At 29.0% G+C, this 19,177-nt stretch overlaps 4 protein-coding genes across 16 annotated transcripts; 1 reads left to right on the forward strand and 3 right to left on the reverse strand.

Moving 5' to 3' along the window:
- Positions 1-44: 44 nt before the first annotated feature.
- On the forward strand, positions 45-6,123 carry LOC117220299 (uncharacterized). The gene is made up of 6 exons (XM_076525616.1): positions 45-354; positions 1,013-1,393; positions 1,473-1,852; positions 1,915-2,026; positions 2,091-2,535; positions 2,610-6,123. Exons 1-6 carry the CDS (start codon positions 306-308, stop codon positions 3,928-3,930), a joined length of 2,688 nt encoding a protein of 895 aa, XP_076381731.1. The 5' UTR covers positions 45-305; the 3' UTR covers positions 3,931-6,123.
- Positions 330-8,897, reverse strand: rasp (protein-cysteine N-palmitoyltransferase Rasp). 6 transcript variants are annotated; one of them, XR_013034567.1, is made up of 10 exons: positions 8,103-8,897; positions 7,853-8,034; positions 7,338-7,779; positions 7,131-7,288; positions 6,814-7,031; positions 6,391-6,725; positions 6,155-6,309; positions 1,181-1,303; positions 926-1,077; positions 330-523 (listed from the first exon to the last, which is right to left on the reverse strand). XR_013034567.1 is itself a non-coding variant. In XM_033470149.2 (8 exons), exons 2-8 carry the CDS (start codon positions 8,218-8,220, stop codon positions 6,215-6,217), a joined length of 1,548 nt encoding a protein of 515 aa, XP_033326040.1. In that variant the 5' UTR covers positions 8,221-8,277; positions 8,353-8,896; the 3' UTR covers positions 5,980-6,214. The 6 variants fall into 6 exon arrangements, 3 of the variants coding, with proteins under 3 accessions (XP_033326040.1, XP_033326041.1, XP_076381738.1); XR_004490242.2 differs by lacking the exon at positions 330-523 and having other exon boundaries at positions 553-1,077; XR_013034568.1 differs by lacking the exons at positions 330-523; positions 926-1,077; positions 1,181-1,303 and adding an exon at positions 4,518-4,781.
- A 75-nt stretch (positions 8,898-8,972) lies between these two features.
- On the reverse strand, positions 8,973-12,229 carry Rrp1 (Recombination repair protein 1). Of its 2 annotated transcripts, none has more exons than XM_033470155.2 (8): positions 11,889-12,229; positions 10,631-10,691; positions 10,197-10,466; positions 9,994-10,120; positions 9,773-9,916; positions 9,549-9,692; positions 9,295-9,475; positions 8,973-9,219 (listed from the first exon to the last, which is right to left on the reverse strand). In XM_033470155.2, the coding sequence occupies exons 1-8, from the start codon at positions 11,939-11,941 to the stop codon at positions 9,102-9,104; spliced, it is 1,098 nt and encodes a 365-aa protein (XP_033326046.1). In that variant the 5' UTR covers positions 11,942-12,229; the 3' UTR covers positions 8,973-9,101. The 2 variants fall into 2 exon arrangements, with proteins under 2 accessions (XP_033326046.1, XP_033326047.1); XM_033470156.2 differs by lacking the exon at positions 11,889-12,229 and adding an exon at positions 10,768-10,882.
- A 70-nt stretch (positions 12,230-12,299) lies between these two features.
- LOC117220274 (uncharacterized) lies at positions 12,300-18,803 on the reverse strand. Of its 7 annotated transcripts, XM_076525628.1 has the most exons (7): positions 18,683-18,803; positions 17,217-17,806; positions 16,721-17,101; positions 16,385-16,552; positions 14,873-15,068; positions 13,659-13,740; positions 12,300-13,441 (listed from the first exon to the last, which is right to left on the reverse strand). In XM_076525628.1, coding segments are annotated over exons 1-6 (1,395 nt in total). In that variant the 5' UTR covers positions 18,684-18,803; the 3' UTR covers positions 12,300-13,441; positions 13,659-13,681. The 7 variants fall into 7 exon arrangements, with proteins under 7 accessions (XP_076381743.1, XP_076381746.1, XP_076381740.1 ...); XM_076525631.1 differs by lacking the exon at positions 14,873-15,068; XM_076525625.1 differs by lacking the exon at positions 13,659-13,740.
- Between the last annotated feature and the right edge of the window lie 374 nt (positions 18,804-19,177).

The following is a 19,177-nucleotide window of genomic DNA, read 5'->3' on the forward strand; positions in this document are numbered from 1 at the left end:
AAACCAACCAGCACAGCTATATACTTATTTATGTAAATACACTAAATTTTTAAGATTTTCAACTGAAATTTCATTTAATATATACTTATGCGCAAATTCAATGATTAGGGTTTTAAGTTGATAAATATAATAAATAAAATTCTAGCTTGCATTTGGTCAAATCTTTATTTTACAGATTGGCAGTACTGATCTCAGAATCACCCAGAATTGACAAGAAAGAAGAACAAACAAGGAAGCAACAAGAAGGAACCTGTTGTGCACAGAAGGCAGTGGAATGAAGACACGCCGTGAATGTGAATGCCATAATGAACACCAAAACAAACCATGAATATACTTCTAATTCGTACAATGGAGGTATTCGTTTATTTGTTTTAAATAACAGAAATTTTCGTTTTTTTAACAAACTAGAATTACTAAAAAATACAGATTTTTAAAGATGTTAGCAAGGCGAATTGAAAAGCTGTCTGCTGGGCGTCCTTATGGCGTCTGCTAGAATGACGCTTAGAAAATAAGAATTTTTATTCTACATTGGGAACAAATAAAAATTTATCGTTCTTTTAAACATGTTTATTTGTCTCTTATATGTTAAGAGTCAATCAATTTCTTTATTATATTTATAAAACCAAAAATATATATATGTTTCGTAAACCGACTGTCATATGTCATGATGTCAGCAGAGGATGAACATACTTATTATTGTTGTAAGATCAGTAACATTGAATACAAAAAAATTTGCATTCAGATGCATAACTTGTATTTTTTACTACCAAAATGTTAAAAATTATGTATTTAGCATTCAAAATTTGTGTGTAATGATATTTTTAAGGAATGCCTATTTCATATATTTTCATATATATATATTTGTAGTAAACATTGAGTATAATTTTTCTTTATGGAAGAATGAATAAGTGAATATATAATATACCTTTCTGCATAATCTATACCTTTGCATTCGTATGCATTTTTTCAATTGTTAATAATTTCACATTTCATGATCACACATTTGTTTCAGGTATTATGGGAAATGATAGTCCTGCTGCTTTATTAGATATGCTGGCAGAAGTTGCATCTCAGACACTACACTCAGAAAAAACACATAATAAATCATTATTAGCGACACAATGCAAATCAAAAACAGATTATATAAAGAGGAAATCACAAGAAATATATTTTGGTGTACCTCAACTGTTGTCTATGCCTGCATCACAATTAGTTAAACAGTTTTCCATTTTTACAAGTGATGAATTAAAAAGACAATATTCTTATACTTGTGCCTTGGTTGTCGGATGTGGTCAGAAGTACACTAGTTTTGCAAGTGAAGGAAGAGCAAGAATGTCTATTAAAGCACATTTGGCAGAACACTTGGAATATTTAAAAGCAAATAAAGAAACCTGTGAGTAAGCGTTATATGTAAGCATAAATATTTATATGTACAAATATAGAAATTATATATGCTTTTCTTACATTTATAGATAAAACTTTTACTGCAAAGTCTGTAAATTATAAAAATAATAAAACAAATTCTCAAAATAAAAAGAATAGACTACAATCATCAAGAAAACCACAAGAAACATTGAACAAGGAGAACAAAAATGTTATCGAAAAATCAACGAATTATCTTCGAAACATTCTATTAAATGATTCTAGCTTTAAAGAATTAGATAAAAATAAAAGTTTTGAGAAATTGGATAAATCTAAAAAACTACATAGCACAGAACAAAACGATGTAGATAAAACGGATTTTAAAGTTTTTGGAGACCATAGTTATTTTGAACGTTTGAAGGATGAAAATCCTAATGGGAAGGAATTATGTCTTAATAATGTCCTAGAAAATGCAGAAATGGATGAAAATGTAAGCATAAATTGTATCTTACTATATAATTTGTAAATACTAAAAAGAACTTCTGTCTGTAGATTGTACTTATGGTTGTTGGTGCTGATACTATTCATATGAAAGAGTATTCACACATCAATCAAAAGCTGTCAGAGAAAATTAGTCAGGAAACAGACACCATCTATTTACCTGGTAAGTGTAATTTATAATTTTGGACAATTGCAAAAGTTTTACATATGATTTTATTTATTTTCAGAAATATCATGGTCAACTGAAGGCTGCAATAAAAATGTAGAAATTACAACAACCAAACCTAAGGGTAAAGCAAAATTTATAGGTACCAGCAAAGAAGAGCGAGAAATGGCGTTAGCTTTCATGGATCGCATTAAGAAAAAGGGAAACCCAACTGGAAGCAATCTTGAATGTCGAATTTGTAATCCACCAAGAAGTTTTACAGCACCAACAACTTTAGTATCTCATTACCGAAGTCATGCTGGGATAAAACCATATGAATGTCGTATATGCAGAGCAGTTTTTACAAGAAGACACAGCTTGAAATATCATATGCTAATTCATCAAAATCAAACACGATTTACGTGTGCTGATTGCGGCAAAAAATTTAGACATCCGTCGCATTTTAGGGAACATCGCCGCCGACACACTGGAGAAGCACCATTTGGATGTGACGATTGTGGGCAAAGGTAAATTTGTCAGCAACATTTATAGATACAAATAAATGTCATAATACTACTAAAAATATTTTTTCATCATACAGGTTTAAGACCAGAAATACTTATAAACGTCATTTAAAAACGAGACATGGTAAAGTCTTAACAACTACTGGAGAATTGTTATATCTCTCTGAAGAAGACTTTCAAAAAGTACGGACTAATAGGAAGAAGAAGAATGACGTAATTAAAGAACGTGTGGTAGATGAGGCCATAACTGCAGCAAAAACATTAATGAATTATCAAAGCGATGACAACCATTTTCAAAATACTACTGAAAGATATATTATTAATGATAATAATAAAAATTGGGAGACAAATGATGCAATAAAAATTATCAAGAATTGTTTTGACACTTACGAGATTTGTTCAGAATCTCAATTAAATAAGACTGATTCTATAGAGACTGAAATACCTATAGATAATAGAGTTTCTACTAAAGCTGAGGATATATTACCGATGGAATACACAGATAAAGTACAAGAGAATTTGCCACAATTACAAAATGTTTCTTACAATAAGTTAGAAGTAATTAAAGACGACAAATCTGAATCAATTTATCACAACATTAACGAGCCACCATCATACATTAAAATACAATATAATACTTCGATTAATGATGAAAATGAAAATAATACCGAATTTCAAGAAAATTTTGAATTTTTGGGGAAACAATTTAAAAACCGTATTCAAATAGCAGAGCATAACGAAGAACAATTTTGCAATGATCCATTGAATGAAACTATAAATGAACATTGCAACAGGCATATAATTCTTACTGAAGAACATGAAGAAGTCAATAATGTCACCATTCACGGCGATAAACCTTACGAAGAAAAACATGAAGTTATTTTGGCAAAAGATTTGATAAATACTAATTCTTTACAGCCAGATAATCAAATTATTAATGATGCAAGTAAAAATATTTTATTAGAACAAGATGAAGAATCCATAATAAACGAAAACAAAACAATAGGTAACCATTCAACTATAGTAAGAGATTTAATAAAAAGTCGAGTAATTACACCATTAAACAGTGTTTTTAGAAAGAGTCAGAAACTAATGCATCAAACAAAACAGCGTATATACATTAATAATGAACCATTGACGAGTATAATAGTACAAAATAAATGCGTCAACATTATTCCAAAATATCAAGCTTGTCACGATGGACAAACAAAAGCAAGATTACAATCCAATCCAAATCGAAATTTAACAAATAAACACATGCAAGAAGTCAATATAGGACACAACGGAAATGAAAATACGATTTTATTATTGACTAATGATACTTTACAGAACAGCATACTTAAGATCGAACAAACTAACACTGTTGACAATTTCGGAATAAATATTAAAAAAAAGTAAGTAAAATTTAAGTGACTCTTTGAGATTTTGATATGTAAATATTGATAGAAAAAAAATATATTTAATATTTTCTACTCTCTCAAAAAGATATATTGACCGGATAGATAAAAAATTCTACGCGAAAACAAATTTAACAAAATATTTTTCTATGATTTTGATCTTGCAAATGCGCAGTATTAGCATAGCTTTTATATATAATAAGATTACAACAAAAACAAATAAAAATATTCTTATTTTCCTTCTTCTACAGTAAATCTATTTTTACATTGTTCAATATGTGTATCTGTGCTTTTCTAAAAAACGGAATAATAAGTTACTGAGCCTCCATATATGTTAGTCATTCCAATTGTTGAAATAGAGAATTACTTTTATTAAATTTGCAAATAAAAATTGTATATGTATATGTGTTACGAAAGTAAATAGGTGGTAATAGCAATAAGATTTATTAATGTGCCAAATGAAAGTGAACATAATGCAAAATTATAATTTGTTTAACAAAAAAATCTTTGATATCAATAAACGTTATTTTATAGATTTTTACGTATATTCCTGCTTGTTTAAAATTTAATAACAATTATACGATTAAATATCGTTTACCATCTATTTTATTACTTCATTCAAATTTTTATTTCACAAAATTAGTAGTAACCAAGTTCTATGCACTATGTCCTATTACAAGCATACTGCAACAATATTACTTTGAAATTAAAGAACAATTGTTAAACATAGGTAATGACATATTACTCCTTTCAGGATAATTACAAAATGTCTTCCATAAAAATTAATAATTTTTCTTTTATATCTGATGTCGTCAGTGTTTTGGTAAAATATAAATTCAAGACATAGCTTTTCTACAATGATAAAAATAAGTAGCTATAATTTATAAGTAATAATTAATAAGCTTTTATAACACATATATTTTAAAAAGTTTATTGAAGTATATTAATATTTTGTTACAATATATTAATATTTAGTACTAGCGATAGTTTGTAAAAATGATTTAAATACAAAGTCTGAACTCATTTCATATAACATTAAATAGTGCCTCTTTTCTAATTCAAAATGTTCGTATTTTTCATATCTTAAATTTCAAGAGATGAAAATTAAGAAATAAAATAGGTATATAGGTTTTATAAAATAAATTCTAAAGTTTGCGAAGAAGTTGAGATATTAAATCCAGTTACTATATTTTTCGTATATTTTGTACGAACAATTTTTAAACAAATAAATGCTTTCATTGTAATCTAAAAGAAACTATAGATGGTTTTACTTTCACTTAAATATTGCGAAGAACAAGATATATTATACGCTCATGATTTAGTGTAGATACTCAAGTACTTTTTATAAGAATAAGAATAACTATATTTTTTTTCAAGTCTCTACTGTAAATAATCAGCAAAAGTATATCTATCTTACAGTGAGTTGCTTATTTAGTATAAATTTGAGTTAAAATCAACATTCCTAAAGAGTGTTCCAAAATTTAAGATGCTTTAAACAAGTTGCTTATAAGGAACTTTTTGTATACAAATTTATATAGCATAATGTTTTTAATTTAATACATTGTTTTGAAAATGTAATGCAGATGCCAATGGATTGTTATATCACATTAAAAATCTCTACATAAATAAATTGCTATAGAGAGAACTGTGTATTCAACATTATTAAATACATTAGCGTCCACAAATTTTTATATAGCACAAACATTTTGTTATGAATCTAATACAAATAAATAATGAATAATTTAATAATATGTAGCTAGAAGTAAAAAAAAAGCAATAAGAATTTTATGTTAGAAAAAGATAGCTAATAATGAAGTAAAAATTTTAATACTCGAATGAACAAAATCTTGTATTCTCATACATATGTAATAACATCTAAACAAGACAATTTTTCATGTATTGCAGAAAATATAGGAATTGTAATAATTAAGAACTTAATTTCATATACATTTGTTCATTGTAAAACTGTGACGTGCCTTAGGTACATTGTAAAGCTGATTGCTACATAATGATGTAATAACTATAATTATATAAAAAATAATCATACATATACTTTGTACTACATTTTTTTTATTGTTTGTATTAAATATTACCTAATTGTAATGATGTTAATGTAAACAATAATTTTAGTTGCATATTGTATTTTTATACCAATTTTGTACTTAAAACAATAAAATAGTTTAATATTACTTAATTTCATAACCATAAACAAGATTTTCACCCACCTATTAAAGTTCTTTGGAACTGGGAGTTCCCTTTATGCGATTTATAGTGTCTGACTTCTATCAAAATTCTTTGGACTCCCAATTTTTTAGATCTATAGAAACTTGGCAGCAACAATAGAGGAAATAGAGTAAAATAAGTGTAGAATACCAGATATCTGCAATAAATAACAATCAATAACATTTTCCTTTATATTTTTAAATAATGAATTTAAAATAATTTTAAAAGAAGATATTACCGTGAAATATCCTATAAATGTAGATGTATCCTACTTCTTCGCCAGCAAAAAAATAAAAGTTCGATATTACTGACATTGCTAGTAAAGGACTTGTTAAAACACAATGAATTCTTCTGGCACTTATTGGCGACATATATTTTTCCCGAATGTTAATGCAATATTTACTTTTTTCAATTAACTTCGTTAAGTTTTCAATGTTTAATCCTATAAAATTAAGAAACGCCCAAATAAAAATATTTATTTGCATTCCATGCCAAACGAAAACAAATATAAAGCACAGAAATGAAGCAAATAATTTATTGAAATTCGATTTTAACAACGGTGTATAAATATATCTGAAAAACATGAATACAGTACTTCTTTTTACCAATTATATCTTTTTAATAATTCGGGAGAATTGTATATTGTTTTTGAATACTATACCTTATAAGAAATTTGTATAAACCCTCATCAAAATATTTCCACATATCAGAATACAAATGAATTCTTGCAACACATTTTGGCTGGGAAGGGGCTTTAATGCGATCAATTGCACATACGATATGATTTAAGCCATATACTACGACATATTTAATTAGAAAAAATTGACCCATGCAATATCCTAATCCATATAAAGCCCATGGATTTAAATCTTCAACAACCTAATACAAGAAGTAAAAAAGGACTGTTTTAATTACATTTCTACATTTTATTAAATATTAATTTTAGTAAATATGGAAACACAGAATGTGTTGCTTTACCTTAGGATGATAATGCATTGCGTTAAAATACAGAAAATGTAAAAAGAAATTAGCAAATAATATCCAAAATGTGTATCTGATTAAATTTAGAGCAAAATATCCAAGTTCAGCTAACTTCCAGGCTTGAAACGGTTTTTTTATCTGTAACAGTTTACACACTATTCATAATAAAGAATTTATTGAATTACATAAGTAATAAAAACATACTTTTACATACAGAATCAATGAAGTCATGGTATAAAATCAATGGTCCTAATTGTAATGTAGGCAAATATAAGGAGTATGCTAATGCCCACAAAAAACCCTTTATGAAATATGATGTATCTGTGTAATTGTTATCCACACTTATTTGTTTATTATCTATACTGCAACTAATGCTTCTTAATTGAATCCAACACATAGTAAGAGTTAGAAGATAATGTTCTTCATCGTTCAGTTGTAGCATACTTTGAAAAATGCCATCACGAATTTTAAGGAAATGTATCAAGAATAAAAATAATGTATTTATGAACCATATAATATGGTCTTTGTGTTTATAAGTTAGAATATACAGTATGCTTGGTTGAATTAATGCACATAATGTCCCTAATATACCAATAGAAAAATATAAGAATGAAACAGAAGTGAAAATGTACCAGTAACATAATAGCTGTAAAAATATTATTAATTAACAAATAAGAAAGAAACAGATTAATAGATTAAGAAGTATCAAGATGTCAAACCATAGTATTTGGTAAAGCTTTTATAATATAGCTAACAGAGTGATGGAGAAATATCCATGGCATTAATCTAACTATTAATGGCATCCATGTATTCCATTCCTGATCTGAAACATCTTGTTTCCTTCCTAGCCATATCCATCCTTGTGAAAAATCATTATAGATATCATGATAATCATTAAAGTCTAAAAATTATAGATAACATTACACAGTGAAATTTTTATGTTAAGAATTAACAGTTTTTGATTCTTACAAGTACTAAATAAAGACACTTTATAAATAGAATAAAAGACAGCACTAGTCCAACAGAAAAAGTAAAACAAACTTTCACATCTTGGTAAGTTTGTAACTCTGTTTGTCACTGCTGTCATTATTAATTGCAATTGAATTTGCCGCCTTTCTTGTGTTTACAATCTTCAGAGTTTAATCTGAAAATATTTCACGTTCAATTCAATTCAATGTCCTAATCCAATTTATGCATTTATGTATACGAAATTGTCCACATCTGGGTTTTCGGTCTGCCAATGAAATAACTTATAAATTGCAAAGATCCAATACGTTTGGATTTCACGTTAGCAGAATTGTTAAGAGTTTCGAATCCAGGACAGAAATGAATCTGTGAGGTCAATTTTTTTTTATCCAAAACGTGGGTTAAATTGTCGTTCCAAAAAGTTCCAAATTGCTGCCTGCTGCGATGACAGGACAGCACTACGACAGACGACATTGTTCCCAAATAGAATGACAACACTATCAGGCACGCCGAAAACCCGGGACTCGGGCATGGACACTCTTATTTCCTCTGTTAAAACTACAATATTCTTTTAAAAAATCAAATATGATTATTTCAAAACGATTTGTTCCTTTACTTAAACAAATACGTCTAAAAACATGGTTAAGCAAAATACAATCAAATTGGTAGAGGTAACAAATGACAATAAATCATGTGTGATGCAGCAATAAACCATACCTCGATTGAGGTTAAATTTGAAACTGACTTTCTCTTGTTTGAAACAACATACTCTTATTTATTTTTTCCTAGAAGACACAGGAAGAAAACAAGTTCAAATTGAAAGAAAATATTTTTATATTCTATCAATTAAAAAAAACGAAATAAAATAAGAAATGATTTTTTCTAAATGTGAGTTTATTTTTGGAAGATAAAACAGATGTATGGTAATATGCATGATGTGCATTAAATTGATCGACTGTAATTACACACAATTTAAGTTCACGTACAAAAAACAATTCCTTTTTATATATTCACATAAAGAACAATTGGGCAATGGTCACTACCATAGACCTTGTCCCTTATAACATTGTCGCAAACTTTCTCTTTAATTCGTTCTGACAGCAAAAAATAGTCCAGTCGCCTAAAAAAAATATAAAGCAACGTGAGCATAATTACTTACCTGATTTTAGCAATAGAAATATTCGTTCTTACTTACCATCCTATATTCTTACTACGTGCATTTGCAAAGTACGACCAGAATGTGTAAACACCTGTTTTATCTGGATACAGGGCTCTAAATGTATCAACAAATCCATCTTGCAAAAAATCAGTCATACCTTCTCGTTCTTCCTTAGTGAACCCAGCATTTTTTGTATTTGTTTTTGGATTTGTAAGATCTGTGCACATTACAAAATGTGTTATTTTTTACTCTATTAATGCCCATAATGGTCACGACAAAATATATGTTACCTATTTCTTGATGAGCAACATTCATATCACCACAAATAATCACTGGCTTTTTTTCATCTAGGTTTTTAATATAGGTCTTAAAAACTTGATTCCACTGTAATCTCTTTGGTAATGTTACTAATTTTTGACCAGCATTAGGAACATCTAAGACATTAATTAATCACTGAGTATTATAAACATCCATGAAAAAGGCTATTTAGATTAATCCGTATTATATAACTTACAAACATTAACAACGAAAAAGTTTGGATACTCTGCAGTAATTAATCTGCCTTCATTATCAAATTCACTGTTATTCAGGCCATATTTTACTTCAATTGGCTTCTCTTTCGAATACAGTGCTAATCCACAATATCCAGGTTTTTTACCTATTTGCATAGCACAAATAATTTTAATACTTTTGCATATTTCAAGTTCATGTACAATAAATTAAAAAAATTATTACTATCAAGAAAATAACGATGATATCCAGTTAATTTTACTTCATCTGGTATTTTGTCTTTATCGCATTTAGTTTCTTGCAATGCTACTATGTCTGCATCTTCTTTTTCAATGTATTTCATTCCATTTTTCTAAGTATATAATAGTACTAGAGCATTATTAAAGTTTTCTTAGAAATTAGAGTATCAAATATAATAAGTTTTTTACCTTAAGAACTGCTCTGATTCCAGAAACATTCCAACTAGAAATTTTAAGATTATATTTATTTCCTTCTGCATTTAATTTATCACAATCAAAATTGATTTCATCCAAGTTCGACTCAGTCTTATTCATCATTTGCTTTGGCTCTGTTTTAGCTCGCTTTGCAGCAGGCTCCTCAATATCATTGGCACTGCGTTTAGATCGTTTAGGAGTTGCATCTTCAGATTTCAATGTTTTCCCTTTCTTTTTCTCAACTTTAGCTTCTACAGAATCTGCCTAAATTTAACAATACTTATTGTATTTAAAGAAAATATAAAGTGTAACATTCCATGTTACAATTAATATGTTACAATCATGTATTTAAATCAGACTTAAATCTACGTCGTCGGATCACAAAATAATGAATGAACTCGAGGAAATAAATTATATGCATTACTAACCTTTCGAGCTTTAACTCGTTTTGGCGGCATACCGGTTACTTTTGTATACACGCAGAAATTGCTTAAAGAAGTGAAAATACTTTAATATATATATTATATATATGATATAATAACGACAAGTATATTCTTTGGTTTACAGCTTTCTCATTCCACTACGTAATTAATTACGAATTTTAAGACTTCATGGACACGTTTGATGAAGGCACAGTCATTGCCTGCACGATATTCAATGAAATTTGAAAACAGCGCCGAAGCACAAAGCATTCACACAAACATAGACTATAATATTTTTATATACTGTAAACAACATATTGAAAAGTATACCGACTGTAAATTTTATTCTTTTCTACATCGAAACAAATAATTAACATTAGTAGTAATTTCTAAAATTATCTTGATTTGTGCGTTTTATGCTAAATATATATATGTGAAGTATACATGTACATAATTTATAAATGGAACATTTCTGCATTTTTCTTAAATAAATATATAATACATTTTAAAAACCACCATTTTATTGCGCATCCAATCAGCAGTGGATCCTGTCTCAGCAGCAAATCGTCAGTCAATTAGAGCAAAAAAAATTTCTATGTACATAGTTCTTCGCTAACAGATCAAGCTGCAGCCTCGAGATATGGAGTAATAGCGTAACTCTGTGTATGCTATATGCTATGATTCGGAATTAACTGCACATGACAGAGACAGAGCATCTTTGGAGACAGCTTTGAAATGTGCTGCAAAGTGGCATCATCCAATCCCATTTCTGAGATCTTTCCTGCAAGCACATTTCAGAGCAGAGCTCTTAGGCGCCTGACCGTTCGTGAAATTTCCACTCAAGACCAGTGTGTCCAATAGTGTCAGGAATTCTGCTCGGAATTTGCTCCAAGTGGCGGAAAAGAAACCTCACAAATGGAATCGTCCAATCCCATTTGTGAGGTTTCTTTTCCGCCACTTGGAGCAAATTCCGAGCAGAATTCCTGACACTATTGGACACACTGGTCTTGAGTGGAAATTTCACGAACGGTCAGGATGTTAGGAGTTCTGGTTCTCGATTACTGAATACACGGTTTCTGTCATGTGAGCTCTGCTATATGTAATTGTATAGCAGTATTCGTACATTATGTTCACCTTAGCTTGCTAATTATTGCATAGATATTAATGAATTTACGTTCGTATATAATCGTTTAAAGTAAAATACACATCAAATTACCAAATTTAATTAAACAAAACATGTTTAGCAATAAAAAAAGTAACTTACCACCAAGACCTAATATTCCCAATCCTGTGCATATGTTGGAAGATCTTGATCATGCTACTGCCGATGATATAGCATTTAAAATAATAAATAAAGGTTTAAATATATTTTATCGAAAACCTGAAATGACTATTAAAATATAATAGTATATGTATATTTCAAATCGTAACTTTATCTTGAGGTTAACACGTAAATTTCAGCACTATTATTTATAAATCTGTTTTTAGATGAAATTACTGGAGAAAATTTAAGCTCGAATTCTTCTGATACGTATCAGAATGTTAAAATGTATTTGAATATTAAAGAGCAATTACAACATCTGGAAACCACTCTTCAGAAGAAGGAGGAACAATTAAAAACAGATAACGAGGAGATAAAAAGGCTAGCAGATGATATTAAGAAACAAGCACAAGCTGCATTAATAACATAAATCTTTTTGTATTTACCAATTACATTTTAATCATTAGAACATTACTTCTCTTAAGAAAAGATCGATTTGTATATTAATTTTATCTTAACTATAATATATATGAATAAACATTTTGTACAAAATCTGTTTACCTACAGGCACATTCGGACTTTTTATATACGTAGACAAGTGACATAATTTCTCACATAAAATGACTATTATTATTATAATACACATTCACTCACAACATATAGTAATATACACACAACACTGTGGAAAAATAAATGTTGCATTATAGTTATTATTTTCATCATGTACATATACATATGTTCTTTAACAAGCCCGATAATTATATAAATCTATATAAAAATTACAACAGAATAAAGAATTGTGCAATACTTGAACTATGATTTGAATGTGTATAAATTTTTAAGTTCATACAAAGTGAGATATATAAATCTTGAAGAATATCTATTAAAAGGCACTATAATTGAATCATGAGATGTGAAGTACTTGCACATTTTAATTCATTTAATACGAAGATTTAATCCCTCTTTTGAAATTCAAGTTATGGAGATTATTATTTTATTTCAACACTTTACCTACCGAAAGTCTATTCATAAATTTCTTATTGACTCAATTGTTAATTTTTTAATATAAATGACCACTAAGTCATTATTGATAGGTATAGTGTTTAAGTATGAATTCATATAATTTTTATCATGATTGTTTTGTCTTTTATCCAAAAAGTGTTATTTAACACCAGAACAGTTTAATACATAAACAGTCTAATATTGCACATTTGGATTAGTAAAAACATTAGGATATACAAAAATATGTATATTTTGAAAATGATATGATTGTTTGTGTCTAGTATATGTGATTGTTAACTACATATTACTAGAATATTGGAAATCTCAAAAGCATTTTCACTTATAGTATGAACGTCATTGTGCTTAAAGCTTTAATAACTATGGCAATAGTTATTGATATGCATATTTTTTTCAAAATGTCTTAAAAAATACTGTTGTATTTTCCTTAGAAAATTAACATTAATAACTGGGAATGCCTGTCATATTAGACCTTATATCATACCTAACTAGTGGTTCATTAAGATAAGCACACCATGTAAAGCCTGGTGGATATCCTGAAAAAATCATGCAAATATTCAAAATTAGCAACACTAGTTATGTACTATAAAGGATTATACCACTATAGGATTATACTAGTCACAATTAGAATTTCCCTACTATACACCAATTTTCACTGAATGTGTACACATAATGTGAAAAAGCATTGTGTACCTACTTTACATGAAACACATTTGTTTACATATATATGAAGACAAATCGTACAATACTTACACAATACTATTTACTGAATAATTTCATGTGCTGACAAAATGTGGTTCAGATAAAATATCAAATTGTGTCCCCTTATGTCCAGCTGCATGCAAGTAACATCTCTGAATTAGTCAATGGTTAGTGACAAATACCTATGTTTTAGAAAAATATACATTTATATATATTTATATGTAGATTTACACATAAGGTATATTTAAGTAACTGAAACATAATAAATATGCTTTTATACAATAATTGTGACTTTAATGAAAAGTTTTTTCCTTCACCAAAAAACATCTGTATTATGCACTTATCTTTATTCATAGTATTTTTAACAGTAATATAGAAGTGCTTTACATTTTCCTTTCATATAAAAGTAGAACAGCTGTTCAAGCATTAAATGTTTTCAAACAGAATACAAAAGTATACAATATATTATATTCTTACATAATATATCAATATATTGAATTAGGACGGATTAAGAAATATGTAAGTATAATATCGTATGGCATTCACAACATTTTTACCATTTAATACCTCGCAGAAATTACAAAAGGTTTAGAAATTTGTTAATACCAATACTTCTTTAGTTATAAGTTATTTTAAATTAATGTAGATATTACTCTTTTTCTTAAAAGAATTAAAACTTCTGCCAATAGTATACAATTTTTCAATATCAACATTGAAAAGTTATATATTATTACATATACATATATTATGTATGATGTAATATATATTAAATTTTTGTCTTATTTTAGAAGCAACTATTCAATAACTTACGAATGTTGTAATATAATTCAGTTTGCGAATAATAATCACAATCATAACGGAATGATTACTAAATCATCTACATTATCTGTAGTAACAAAACACGTACAATCTAGTTTTCTCTTATGCCCTAGTTTTAACATAATATGCCACTATACTTGTAAAATGGAGAATGTTACTTATATTAAGTAAAAAGCAGAATATAATGATTGAGCACAACAAATTTTATGTTTAATATAACATATATTGGCGTCAATTGACTACTGTATCATTTTCAAGAAATTCACATAATCTAAGTGATGTGTTGAGAAAGTCGTTGAAAAGGGCCACAGTAAAAAATAGATATTAGGAACATATAATCAATTGGTGGAACGAATTGTTATCACATTATACTCATTAAATCATCGGCCTTAGTTATTTACCACCAAAGTTTGGCAATATTAAAAACGTACGAAATTTCAACTTGCCTCTAGGCTTGTACTTGAGATGGTCCTCAATGAATTGACAAGGACAACGGGCGGAGACACAATGACGTGGTGAAACAGACAGACCCATGATGTCTCTGTTACGTTCCTGTGAGTCTATAACCAGATCAAGTCTCCGGCGCACAAAGTGATGTGCCCATCGAGAAGCATACCTCAGCAACAGCAACTCCGCCCGTTCCTGTCAACACATACCATCATCATTCAGTACCTAGAGCCAAAGTGACGAGAAAACTACAAAGTTCATATATTACATATATATATTCATCAATAGTAAACTTATTCTTGAAATATAGAAATTTCTCACTCGAACAATCCATTGCTGTGAAGTAACAGCAAACAATGATTTTTAAACGTATTAAGTACTTTTTCAGGTAAAGTTTCTTATACACCTACATGCCATTCGCCATTTTACAAAAATAGTTAAGATTGCAGTTCATAATCTTTTAATATTCAAGTATGTACAGCATATATTATATGCAATAACATTAAAGGCTAAAAATATTCTTGCAAAATATACACATATGTGTAATTTGTACAATTTTTATATAAATTTCAAATTGTATATTAAATGTTTAGTACTGTATTAGTCAACAAAGTAATATAAGCAATATTAAACTTCATTAGAAAGTACTTAATGCCTGATATACTTGCTACTGATAATCCAAACCACCTATAAAAAATATGGCTATTAAAACTGTTTATAGTAAAAAAAAGAAATAGTTAATAATGAAATGAAGCTTCAATATCTTGCAGGACTTATTTCAATTAAAACAAATTTCAATATTCATCTATTTGTAATGACACTACCTACATTGTTTACAAACGTAAATGATTATTATTATAAAGCAGTTTAAGTGCTTTAATATATATATATAATCTTTTCAATTTTTATGCTTCATATTGCTTTCATCCAATTCAGTATTATAAAAATGATATATTAAAATAGCTCCAACAAGCTAAAACGTAAGCTTTGCGTCAAAATAACTGCATCACAATACTGCTTTCAAGTGTTAAAGCATATAAAACAATTTTAAATGCCTCTGTCTTTAAGAAAATTACTCCAACTGGGACAGAAATCTCTGCCTCGAACATGTGGCTTATTACGAAGCCATTCCTCTATATATTGACATGGGCATAAAGCTGATGCTAAGTGGCGAGGTGAAGAAGGATTTCCACCTTCTTCATCGACTGTCCAGTCCAACCGTCGACGTAAATAGTCCTTTGCCCAACGTTGAACATAACGGCAGAATACTTGTTCACTCTTATCCTGATAGATTTTATTTTATTTTTTAGGAAACAAAATAAAATACTATTATACAAATTTATATGTAAAAGAAGTGAAGTTTAATTTCATAAATAATAAAAAAAGTAAGAGACATGATACTTTCAATACTAAAAAAATTCCAATGTTATTATATTAAATTCTTATATTAACAGAGAAAAATCCAAAAACTTGATGAGAATTAGTAGTTACCTGGTATAGAAGATGCTTACCTGCTTACGAGAGATTCTGGTAGTTGTGCTGCCTTGTATCACAATATCGCTATCATCAATATCCATTCGTTGTTGTAATTCCCTTTTACGGCGCATTTCTGAATTTCCATCTTCGCCGATCACTCTTCCTTCACGTTCCTCACGTTCTATTACTTCTTGCAACTTTTTCTATTTCAACAAAATGTAACATATTATACAAATGTGATGATTCCAACTAGAAATAATACTTTCACAATATGACAATATAAGATAAACATAAAAAGACTATTACAAAACATGATCAGGCCTAGAAATTTAAATCTACACACACTTCACAAAATATCTAATAACACTTACGATACAATCTGTAGTATCAAAGTATATGAAGCAGAGATTGACTTTATGACATGAAATCTTCCCTCTATCATCCAATCCAAGCAATATTTTATGTCGAAGTAAATGCTTGTTCACTTGAGCCATACATTTCTCAAGATTATGGTTTAATTTTATCTTGACGAACATGCAAAAGAATATTGCTGCAGCATTGAGGACTAACCACATGACGCCAAGGCCAAATAAAGTAAGACCAGTCACTCCAGAAAATAACAAGCCAAGCAGTACAATAAATGCAGTAAAGATCCAAAGAACAAGAATTCTCTTATAGCATACATTGTACATATTAAAACGTACATCATTTACAAGCAATTCCATTATGTGTACGTAATCTTCTACTGTAAGCTGTAAAAGATATATAATAATACTTAATTCAAAGAATTTTATTATAGCAACAAACAAATACTAATATTATCATTTAATAATATAATATCAGTAAATAAAATAATTAAATATTTACCGTTAAACCTTGTGCCATTAATTCCTCTGGTACTAATTCTGGTCTAAATTTAGCTGGAGTGATCCATGGCCATCTAGTGTTAACTGGTAAAAGAGTAACAATAGTATCTCCATTGGCAAAACCTTGTCTGATATTTCCAATAGGTGTGCTTATAATATTGCTCACATTAGTTCGGCCATTAGACACATCTCTGAGATCAATAGTCTTCAAAGAAGCACTTTTAGGATCAGAGATTCTTACTTCGGACGGTACATTAAGTTCTGGACTTTCTGATGTAATGGAACGACTTAGACCTGACCTATCTAAGTTAATCTGGACGGATTCTGTTGGTATCACGGCACCTCTATATTCATTATTCTTAATTTGTGGATCATCTGCCTTTTCAATGGCTTTACTAATTTTTTCAACATTTACTGTAACTGATTCTGGCTTTATTACAGCTGGTGCATTAGTTTTAGTTTTTTCTTCCACACTACCATTATCTTTGATAGGTGTTTCATCCTCAAATTGGACCCAATTTTTTGTTCTTGAAGATATATCAGGTGAATTTGCTTGCACATTATCAATTGTGTCTTGAGAACTCATTTTCACTAAAGGAATAATAACAAAATTAAATTCAGTTAAACATATAAGGGAAAATTTCGAAAACAAATTAACAATCTTGAATTAGTTGCCCATCAAGTGTCATTCCAATTCATAACATTTCTTATTTCCAATAATATGCGCCCGTTTAATTGGATTCATGTTTGGATACTTTAAATAGATCTATATTTTCAAACGATAATTTAAAAAAAAAAAGGGAGTGCCCATGAACGTGTAATTATGGTGCAAATATATAGTGCATCAAAACAAAACAATAGCTTTTTAAAATAGTAAAAAAAGTGGACAATTAAATCGACTCGTCTTTTGCTCGGCAAGTGATATTTTTGTGAATTTTTGTTACATTATTTAATCTGAAAAAAAGATTGTTGGTACACAGAAAGGACGGAATATGTGCGGGAGACTAAACTCATGTCCAATATTTATTTATACTCGATTCTTATTATCGAAGAAACAGAGATAAAAATCATATAAGATGATAGGAATGTCGTATTGACAGTTTTATCCGCGTATAAATGCATAACTGAGATTTTGTTACCTGTTGTGATATGACCTATCTCATATCCGTGAGGTGAAAAGGTGCGTAATGCACGAAATCAAGGTGTGCAGCATTGGGATGGAAAAAGACGGGTGGGGTAAAGGGTACCTTACGATACCGTAAAATGGTATAGATATGTACATACATACATACACTTTTACCTGCGTAATAATTTACGTAAATACGTTAATTTGATCGTTCTTTGTATATGTTTCATTATTTACGCGTTATCAATTTATCATATAAGTAATAATTGTGCGAACAATTATATTAATTCAAGGTATTTATTAATGTGTCTGTATAATGTATCTATGATAGAATCACGTACTTTTTGTAGTTCCATATACATATACAAACGCATGCACCTATCCATAAGTACATACACAGTTAACGTTTTACAATTAGCGACATACATATTCAAGTACACTACATACATATGTATGAATATAATGTGTGTATAGGTTTCTATGTACATACATACGTATGCTTGTTAATACATATCAAATTAGAGATACACATACAAACGTGCATTTACGTTTAACAAATGTATGGAGTATGGAACAGTATGGAATATATATCCTCTTCGGCGTTGTGTTTGGTAACCTCCCTACTCCCTAGTGTCACGTTTTTTATCCCCACCATTACATTGCGCATTTAATAGTGCGCAGACCCTTAAAAAAAGAGAAAAAGTGATGAGAATGAAAGAGACAATACCAAAGCAAGCGAGAGATAACCAAGCTGAAAGCTGTAACCAAAGAAGTTAGGGGGATGTCCACGCCCGCGCTTTTGGCGCGCCAATACAAAGTTGTTTAAATTACAGCAC

The sequence above is a fragment of the Megalopta genalis genome, chromosome 12 (genome assembly GCF_051020955.1).
Source record: "Megalopta genalis isolate 19385.01 chromosome 12, iyMegGena1_principal, whole genome shotgun sequence".
Classification (NCBI taxonomy): domain Eukaryota; kingdom Metazoa; phylum Arthropoda; class Insecta; order Hymenoptera; family Halictidae; genus Megalopta; species Megalopta genalis.

Excerpts from the sequence above, each read along its gene's own strand:
- LOC117220274 (XM_076525625.1), bottom strand. Across the intron at positions 17,102-17,216 it reads TAATGGCACAAGGTTTAACG|CTTACAGTAGAAGATTACGT; the intron begins GTAAATATTTAA and ends TATCTTTTACAG. Across the intron at positions 13,442-14,872 it reads TCTCAAGTACAAGCCTAGAG|GATATCCACCAGGCTTTACA; the intron begins GCAAGTTGAAAT and ends TGATTTTTTCAG.
- LOC117220299 (XM_076525616.1), top strand. The coding sequence starts at position 306 with ATGAACACCAAAACAAACCATGAATATACTTCTAATTCGTACAATGGA. Across the intron at positions 355-1,012 it reads TTCTAATTCGTACAATGGAG|GTATTATGGGAAATGATAGT; the intron begins GTATTCGTTTAT and ends CATTTGTTTCAG. Across the intron at positions 1,394-1,472 it reads AAAAGCAAATAAAGAAACCT|ATAAAACTTTTACTGCAAAG; the intron begins GTGAGTAAGCGT and ends TTACATTTATAG.
- Rrp1 (XM_033470155.2), bottom strand. The coding sequence starts at position 11,941 with ATGATCAAGATCTTCCAACATATGCACAGGATTGGGAATATTAGGTCT. Across the intron at positions 9,917-9,993 it reads TCATCGTTATTTTCTTGATA|GTAAAAAACCTGGATATTGT; the intron begins GTAATAATTTTT and ends CTATGCAAATAG. Across the intron at positions 9,220-9,294 it reads CGTAGTAAGAATATAGGATG|GCGACTGGACTATTTTTTGC; the intron begins GTAAGTAAGAAC and ends TATTTTTTTTAG.
- rasp (XM_033470149.2), bottom strand. The coding sequence starts at position 8,220 with ATGACAGCAGTGACAAACAGAGTTACAAACTTACCAAGATGTGAAAGT. Across the intron at positions 8,035-8,102 it reads AGTGTCTTTATTTAGTACTT|ACTTTAATGATTATCATGAT; the intron begins GTAAGAATCAAA and ends TATAATTTTTAG. Across the intron at positions 7,032-7,130 it reads CAATGCATTATCATCCTAAG|GTTGTTGAAGATTTAAATCC; the intron begins GTAAAGCAACAC and ends TTCTTGTATTAG.